Here is a 9542-nt window from a genome sequence, read left to right on the forward strand (position 1 = left end):
TTCCTTTTTTTCGCTTGGAGACAGGGTCTCGCTCTGGCACCCAGGCTGGAGTGCAGTGGTGCAATCATGGCTCACTGCAGCCTCAAGCTCCTGAGTCAATCCTGCCTCAGGCTCCCAAGCTGCTGGGACTACAGGAGTGTGCCACCGTACCTGGTGAATTTTGCTTTTTTTTTGTAGAGACAGGGGCTTTGCTATGTTGCCCCAGGCTGGTCTCAGACTCCTGGGGCACAAGTGATCCTCCTGCCGTGGCCTCCCAGAGTTCTGGGCTTACAGCTGTGAGCCACTGCACCTGGCGGCAACATTGTCTTATGTTCATTCATGAACTCTCAACTAGACACCTACAAGCTGGAGGACAGTAAGTCACGGCTGCCACATGCAACAATCAGATGAAATGGTACTGGAAGAGATGCCACGTGGGTCAAGGGGGTCCTTGACAGAGAGACAGGGCAGGAGCCACAGGCCTGGTGAATGGCACACCAGACTTAAGGAATGACCAGAGAGATCCAGGCAAAATCCAGTTGGGAGCTGGAACTAGAGATAATCAGATCAACGGGAAAGCACATTAGGTGGGGTTCCACTTCCAGTTCTAGTTCTGTTCCAGGAACTGTGCATCTTGTTACGGCACTGCAGGAACGCCCTGTCTCTGCTGGGATGCCGAGCTCTGCAGGAGAAAAATGACACAACCCAGACTCGCACCAGACGGAGAAGAAACCAAGGACATCGAGGGGTCGCAGAGGCCGAACGCGAAGAGTGTTTCAAGAAGCTGACGGTTTTCCTGACTATGGAGAGATCGGTTCAAGTGACGGGCAGGATTCCTGGGGGTGGCAACATGGAGGCACTGCTGATGAAGAGGGGCCTTCAGTGGCCTGGGGAGGGCAGTGCCACGTGGAGCAAGCTAAGAAGACACAGGAGAGGTCCTGGAGAAGGTGTTACATGTATACAGCTCCCTAAGATGCATCAGCAAAGGTTAGCAGGGAAGGAAAGTGGGATCTAGAGGGGAAGGTGAGGGAAGAGATTTTCCTTTTCTTTTTTTTTTTTTTTTTTTTTGAGACGGAGTCTCACTCTGTTGCCCAGGCTGGAGGGCAGTGGTGTGGTCTCAGCTCACTCTGTCGCCCAGGCTGGAGTGCACTGGCGTGGTCTCGGCTCACTCTGTTGCCCAGGCTGGAGGGCAGCGGCATGGTCTCAGCTCACTCTGTTGCCCAGGCTGGAGGGGAGTGGCGTGGTCTCAGCTCACTGCAACCTCTGCCTCGGGTTCAAGCAGTTCTCCCACCTCAGCCCTGAGTACCTGGGACTACAGGCGAGCACCACCACACCCAGCTAGTTTTTTTATTTTTAGTAGAGATGGGGTTTCACTATGTTGGCCGTGCTGGTCTCGAACTCCTGACCTCGGGATCCACCCGCCTCGGCCTCCCAAAGTGCTGGGATTACAGGCCTGAGCCATGGCGCCCAGCTGAGAGAAGAGATTTTCCTAACTGGGCATATGGAGCACATGTGTGCCGATGGGAACGCTCCATTAGAGGAGGAGTGACGGGAAATGACAGGCACTGTAGTGCCGATACACAGGGAAGGCCTCGGAGAGGACAAGGGCCTGGGATGGAGCCTTTAAAAGTTCACCACTGAGTGGGTGGCCGGCCAGAGAGAGACACCGTCAGAAAAGGGGGAAGGCCAGGCACGGTGGCTCACACCTGTAATCCCAGGGCTTTGGGACACCAAAGCGGGTGGATCGCTTGGGCCCAGGAGTTCAAGACCAGCCTGGGCAACACAGCAAGACCCCATCTCTTTAAACAAAAAAAAAAAAAAAAAAAAAGGCCAGGCGCGGTTGGGCTCCTACCTGTAACCTCAGCACTTTGGGAGGCCGAGGCGTTCAGACCCAGGAGTTCTTGGATCCAGGAGTGCAAGACCAGCCTGGGCAACATAGCAAGACCTCACCTCTTTAAAAAAAAAAAAAGGCCAGGCATGGTTGGGCTCACAACTGTAATCTCAGCACTTTGGGAGGCCGAGGTGGGCAGATCACTTGAGGTTAGGAGTTCAAGACCACCCTGGCCAACATGATGAAACCCCTTCTCTACTAAAAATACAAGGCACAGTGACAGGTGCCTGTAATCCCAGCTACTGGCGAGGCTGAGGCAGGAGAATTGCTCGAACCCAGGAGGCAGAGGTTGCAGTGAGCTATGATGGCACCACTGCACTCCCATCCGGGTGACAAAGTAAGACCTTGTCTCCAAAAAAAAAAGAAAAAAGGGGGAAACACCAGGGCTTGTTTAATCATGGAAACAAGGCCACATGCAACTGGCAAGGCCAGCAAAGTGACAGCAGAAAATTCCCATGACATTGATCATCATTGGATGACCCTGAGGAAAGGAGAGGCGTGAGGTTGGAAGTTCACGCAGACAGGGCTGAGGAGTCAAACCAGAAGGGAGGAAGCGCAGTCAGCAGAGAGAGAGGCCTCGAGAGCCATCTTCCCAGGATAAAGGAAAACATAATGAAAGAGGAGGATGAGGAAGTGAATAAGGATTGTTTGTTGGTTTTAATTTGAGCACCTTTAAAACTCAGAGAATGAGACCCTGGAGAGAGAAAAGTCGCCTGGAAGAAACAATACAGTCAACAGCAGCAGACTCTGAGATGGGCGTGCGGGGCCCAGGGGAGGCCCAGCTGTCCCATCCCCGCCTCTGCCCTCACAGACTGAGTCAGCACCGCAAGGTCACGCCTTGAACTTGAACTCCAAACCAGGGAGGAGAAATGGAAGCAGCTATACCAGCCTCATTGTTTAAAAAGACAGTTGTGCTGGGTGTGGTGACGCCTACTTGTAATCCCAGCTACTCGAGAGGCCCAGGTGGGAGGATCGCTTGAGCCCAGGAGTTCAAGACCAGCCTGGACAACATAGCGAGACTCTGCCTCTAGGAAAATAAAAATTTAAAAATGATGGTTGTAAAACTGTCTAGACATTATGTAATTCATAAGCAACAGTTTGTAAATATTAAGGTTCTATCATTGAAACACTCACCGCTCTCAGATGAAAAAAAGCTGACCCCTTTTCCAGTAGATTGAAAATTCATTTTGGAGACTCTTTCATCACTTAGAGACTTCTTGATCTTGGGCTTTTACATTTAAAAAAAATCATGAAGCAAAATGTTACTTTTACATCATTGTGGGCTTAAAACTACTTGTTTACACTATAATTAGAAAATTATTAATGAGGCTGTTCTCCTTGAGCTAATTTGCCTTTCATTTGGTTGTTTTTTTTTTTTTTTTTTTTTTTTTTTTTTGGAGACAGAGTTTCACTCTGTTGCCCAGGCTGGAGCGCAATGGAGCGATCTCGGCTCACTGCAGCCTCCACCTCTCGGGTTCCAGCGATTCTCCTGCCTCAGCTTCCCTGGGTAGCTGGGACTACAGGCATGCGCCACCACACCTGGCTAATTTTTGTATTTTTAGTAGAGACAGGGTTTCACCATATTGGCCAGGCTGGTCTCAAACTCCTGACCTCAGGCGACCTGCCCACCTCGGCCTCCCAAAGTGCTGGGATTACAGGTGTGAGCCACACACCCAGCCAATTTGACTATTTTTAACCTGAATAAAATATTTATACTATTAAGGAAATGAATAACAGAATTATTGTATTACTGAAAGGCTCTCAAAAAAAACAAAATAAAAACCCCAAAAACTTGAAAATGTCCCCTGGGTCTGTTGGCACAGTATTTATTGTATAAAAGTTAACCATAGATTCATATATTAATGGCTTTAATTATTATTATATTTTTTGAGACAGAATCTCGCTCTGTTGCCCAGGCTGGAGTGCACTGGCAGGATCTCAGCTCACTGCCACCTCTGCCTCCCGGGTTCAAGCAATTCTCCTGCCTCACCCTCCTGAATAGCTGGGATTACAGGCACCTGCCACCAGGCCTGGCTAATTTTTGTATTTTTTAGTAGAGACAGGGTTTCACCATGTTGGCCAGGCTGGTCTCAAACTCCTGACCTCAAGTGACCCACCCACCTCTCCCAAGGTGCTGGGATTACAGGCGTGAGCCACTGCGCCGGCCCTGACGCCCACTTTTCCACCTCCAGCTGGAGTTTGCACTTGAACTCCAGTCTTGCCTCTGGCTGTGCTACTTGGGCCTCAATTCAGGCACCTTAAGCTTAACTTGTCCAAAATCAACCACTTAATTTTGCTCCCCAAACTCAGCCCCCTGCCTCCGTCTTCCACATCATCTTAAATGGCCACTCTATTCTTCCAATGCTCAGCCAAAACATTGTGGACTCATCTTTGCCTTCTCCTTCCCTCTCAACCCCCGCAGCCTTCAAAACACCTCAGACCTCAGCCCACCTTAGTCCCATCACCATCACTTCCCACCGTGATGGTTCCAAGAGCTTCCTCGCTGGTTTCTCAACAGTGAAGCCACAGAGCCTCCTGACGCCTCTGCTCAGACGCTGTCCCATCCCATCCCACCTCACCCAGAATAAACGCCAGGGCCCCACCCCGGTCAGACGCCCTTCCTGTCACTTAGACCTCATAAGTGGGAAGAAGCAGCGCTTGCGGTAACCGGTGCTAATTCTGGAGTCAAACTGCCTGGGCACAAACACCCGCTCCACAACTTACTGCTAATGCAGCTGTGGCCAAGTTATTTAACCTTCCTGGGCCTGGCTTCCCTCCTAGAGAGAACTGCAGTACCTGAAGGTCATCGGGACGCTGAGCTGGTCCCTGGGGACAGCTCAGCACCAGGTAAACACCCAAAAATGCTATTAGCGCTGTTCACCTGCTGCTGTGTCCCCTCCTCCCTGCCATGCCCCCTCCCCGCTGCCGTGCCCCCTCCCCCCTGCCGTGCCCCCTCCCCCCTGCCGTGCCCCCTCCCCCCCTGCCGTGCCCCTCCCCCTGCCGTGCCCCTCCTCCCTGCCGTGTCCCCTCCTCATTGCCGTGTCCCCTCCGCACTGGAACGTAGTGTCCATGAGGGCGTGCGTTTCTGTTCGGTGCCAGGCCCCCAGCGCATGGTAAAGAGCTCTTCACAGAGCGGGCACTCGGTACCGGGTCTCTACACGGTTAGTTGCCAAGACAAACCTCTGATTTCCTTATTTTGTTAACATCAGGCCAGAGCTCTAACTTGCTGGAAGATGACCTGGCACTGTCAGAGTGAGCAGCATCCGATTGGTGGCTCAGGACCGCGCTGGGACTCTTGCTCTGGGCGTCCTACGCAAGAACAAACACGCGTCAGAGGGCTTCTGGTTTCCACAGAGATCCACACAGGCACACACATGTGCACACACACCCATTATGTTAATGCGGTGTAACTGATTTACAATGAACTACACACGAAGTGTACCCTTGGATGTGTTTCGCCTCAGTCAAGACAGTGAACAGAATCAGGCACAGTGGCTCACGCCTGTAATCTTGGCACTTTGGGAGGCCAAGGTGGGCGGATCACCTGAGCCCAGGAGTTTGAGACCAGCCTGGGCAACATAGTGAGACCCCATCTCTAAAGAAATAAATAACAGGCCAGGCACGTTGGCTCATGCCTGTAATCCCAGAAGTTTCAGAGAATGAGGCGGGTGGATCACTTGAGGCCAGGAGTGTGAGACCAGGCTGGCCAATATGGTGAAACCCTGTCTTTACTAAAAATACAAAGATTGGCCGGGTTTGGCAGTGCGCACCTGTAATCCCAGCTGCTTGGGAGGCCGAGGCAGGAGAATCACTTGAACCCAGGAGGCAGAGCCTTCAGTGAGCCAAGATTATGCCACTGCACTCGAGCCTGGGCAACAGAGCAAGATTTTGTCTCGAAATCACACACACACAAACACCCCCCCACACCCATCTACACACACCCACACTACACCCCCCCACACACCCACACATACCCACCCCCCCCACACACACATCCACACACACCCACACCCCCACACACACCTACACCCCCCCACACACACCCACACCCCCCCCCCCCACACACACCCACACCCCCACACACACCCACACACACCCACACCCCCACACACACCTACTCACACACCCCCCCACACACCCACACCCCCCCACACAGTCCCACCCCACACACACCCCAACATTCCCACATCCACACACACCCTCACACCCCCACACACACCCCCACACACACACCCCTACTCACACCCACACCCACACACAGTGAACTTCTAGGTACCCAGCCCGACGCCCGTCGTGGACGTGAAGGCTCCTCCACGCTGGCGACCGGGAATGCAAACTACTCCCAGCCCTGTGTGAGTGCTTGAGCTTCCTCCCCTTCTTCCCGGCGGCCCTTCCCTTAGGTCCCAGCTGTTCCCTCACACGTGCGCGCACTCAGCTGACAGCTCAGGGACAGCCTTCTGCCCGTCTCTGGAGCTTGCTGTCCCTCTGCACAGCACACTTTCCTCTGTGGGACAAAATTCTACCTCTGCCTCCCCACATGACCGGAGTGTGCGAAGCTACCGTGAGCTGAGCAAGAAGGATCAGCTTTAGTAAGTTTGAAGCTGAGCCTCTATGATCTCTAAATCACTCTCCCAAACTGTTGGTCAAAAGGGAGCAGTGATTGCCTTGGACCCTGACATGAACGTTCAGGTTCCAGTGTACTTTGAGTGAGACGGCGTTTCACCACGGTTGGCCAGGCTGGTCTCGAATTCCTGACCTCAAGTGATCCGCCCACCTTGACCTCCCAAAGTGCTGAGATTACACGCGTGAGCCACCGCGCCTGGCCGGGGTGTCCATCCTTGTGAGCAAGCCCTGGGGACCTGTTTAGCATCCCACGCACACTCAGGAACTGTTCCCCGACAGATCTGCTCTTGAGCAGGCCTGTCCACTCTTAGAAACACCGGATCCATGTAACAAAACATCTCCTAGTAAAATATCTCTGATTTCCTTTTGAGATGGAGTCTCGCTCTATCGTCCAGGCTGGAGTGCAGTGGCGCGATCTTGGCTCACTGCAAGCTCCATCTCCCAGGTTCACGCCATTCTCCTGCCTCAGCCTCCCGAGTAGCTGGGACTACAGTCACCTGCCACCATGCCCGGCTAATTTTTTTTTTATTTTTTAATTAGAGACCGGGTTTCACCATGTTAGCCAGGATGGTCTCGATCTCCTGACCTCATGATCTGCTGGCCTCAGCGTCCCAAAGTGCTGGGATTACAGGCGTGAGCCACCACGCCCGACAATACCTATGATTTTCTCATGTGTGGTCTAGTGGCCCCCCCAGCATGTCGGTATGCACTGTGACCTTCATTATGAAATCTGCTGTGGCTAGGAGTCCACTTTCTGGGTCACGGCCAGGAAACTCATTTTCCCAAACTTAAAAAAAATCTGTACACACTTCCAAAATGTGAAAAAGACATGTTGGCCGGGCACGGTGGCTCATACCTGTAATCCCAGCACTTTGGGACACTGAGGCAGGAGGATCACTTGAGCTCAGGAGTTTGAGACCAGCCTGGGCAACATGGCAAAACCCCATCTCTACAAAAAAATACAAAAAGGCCAGACACAGTGGCTCAGGCCTGTAATCCTAGCACTTTAGGAGGCCAAGGCGGGTGGATCAACTGAGGTCAGGAGTTCGAGACCAGCCTGGTCAACATGGCAAAACCCGGTCTCTACTAAAATATAAAGAATTAGCCAGGTGTGGTGGCACATGCCTGTAATCCCGGCTACTTGGGAGGCTGAGGCATAAGAATCATTTGAATCCAGGAGGCAATGGTGGCAGTGACCTGAGATTGTGCCACTGCACTCCAGCCTGGGCAACAGAGTGAGACTCTATCTCAAAAAAAAAAAAAATTAGCTAGGTGTGGTGGCACAAGCCTGTAGTCCTGGCTACTCAGGAGGCTAAGATGGGAGGAGCGTGTGAGCTCAGGGGGTCAAGGCTGCCGTGAGCCGTGACTGCACCACTGCACTCAAGCCTGGATGACAGAGGGAATCCCTGTCTCAAAATACATAAAACAAAATTTCAAAAGGAAAAGGAAAGACTTCTTAAATTACTTTCTGGAAGGGTTAGTAAAACCAAGATAGTTTTGATGATGGTTTAACCATTCCAGAATAAAGTCATTCCTTGCTCTGTCTTTTTTTTGAGATAGAGTCTCACTCTGTCGCCCAGGCTGGAGTACAGCGGTGCGATCTCAGCTCACTGCAAGCTCCGCCTCCCGGGTTCACGCCATTCTCCTGCCTCAGCCTCCCGAGTAGCTAGGACTACAGGCGCCCGCCACCACGCCCAGCTAATTTTTTTCTATTTTTAGTAGAGACGGGGTTTCACCGTGTTAGCCAGGATGGTCTCGATCTCCTGACCTCGTGATCTGCCCGCCTCGGCCTCCCAAAGTGCTGGGATTACAGGCGTGAGCCACCGTGCCCAGCCCTCCTTGCTCTGTAATTCTAAGATTACCTAATTCTAAGACATTGTGTTACCTGATTTAGTATTGTATAAATAGTTTCCGGTTTATTTCCAGACACATCATCAGTTGGAACATTCGCATAGGATTTAGTCATTTGGTCAGTAACACAGATGAATGCAAAGCTTAAGAGAGCTTCAAAGAATTCCAGGAAAACCAGCTGAAATAAAAGAAAACACAGTTTCCATCATTCGGACACACCTGGAGACAGAGCATTGATAGACTGGCGTTCATTATTTCCTGACATCTGAATATGCACACGTTTGCACACAGACATGCAGACACGTGCACACAGACACACACATGCACAGACACGCACACAGACACACACACACATATATTCTGTACTTGTGTTCAGACTGCTTTCAATCAAATCTTGGTTCTTAGATTGGTCACAGTGGCTCACATCTGTAATCTCAGCACGTTAGGAGGCTGAGGCAGGAGGATCGTTTGAGCCCAGTAGTTTGAGACCAGCCTGGGCAACACAGTGAGACCCATTCTGTACAAAAAATTGTTTTTAAAAAATCCGCTGAAGGCCCGGTGTGGTGGCTTACGCCTGTAATCCCAGCACTTTGGGAGGCCAAGGCAGGCGGATCACGAGGTCGGGAAATCGAGACCACCCTGGCTAACATGGTGAAACTCCATCTCTACTAAAAAAAATACCAAAAAAAAGAAAAAATTAGCCAGGAGTGGTGGCGGCACCTGTAGTCCCAGCTACTCGGGAGGCTGAGGCAGGAGAATGGCGTGAACCCGGGAGGCAGAGCCTGCAGTGAGCCGAGATTGTGCCACTGCACTCCAGCCTGGGCGACAGAGCAAGACTCCGTCTCAAAAAAAAAAAAAAAGTGTAAACGAAAAGGCTAATGAAAAAAAGAAAAAAAATCTTGGTTCTTTGTTCTTGGTATCCATGGCAAAACCAACAGCCTGAATTGGATCTGTACCGTTTGTGACGGCTCTTTACAAACCTCAGGTTCAAAGCTGCTGTCAGTTCCATCATATATGAAAGGATTATCCTCTGCTATGACCTCCATAAATATAGCTGCTAATTCTTTATTTTCATTTTAAAGTCCTGTAAAAAAGGAAATCAAACCATAACTGCCTATAATTGTAAATAGCTACATATTTTAATGTCAATTTATGTCAATACAATAATTAAGAAAGTGTACCAGAAATTAATATCTTT

General features: G+C 51.1%; 1 protein-coding gene across 1 annotated transcript; it reads right to left on the minus strand.

Moving 5' to 3' along the window:
• Nucleotides 1-3004: 3004 nt before the first annotated feature.
• Nucleotides 3005-9409, minus strand: LOC126947445 (radial spoke head 10 homolog B-like; the record flags this gene model as incomplete). The annotated part of the gene is made up of 4 exons (XM_050778089.1): nt 9325-9409; nt 8379-8522; nt 5051-5179; nt 3005-3098 (listed from the first exon to the last, which is right to left on the minus strand). Coding segments are annotated over exons 1-4 (433 nt in total), but the record flags the coding sequence as incomplete, so codon positions are not given.
• Between the last annotated feature and the right edge of the window lie 133 nt (nt 9410-9542).

The sequence above is a fragment of the Macaca thibetana genome, unplaced genomic scaffold (assembly GCF_024542745.1).
Source record: "Macaca thibetana thibetana isolate TM-01 unplaced genomic scaffold, ASM2454274v1 unplaced_scaffolds362, whole genome shotgun sequence".
In the NCBI taxonomy this organism is placed as follows: Eukaryota; Metazoa; Chordata; class Mammalia; order Primates; family Cercopithecidae; genus Macaca; species Macaca thibetana.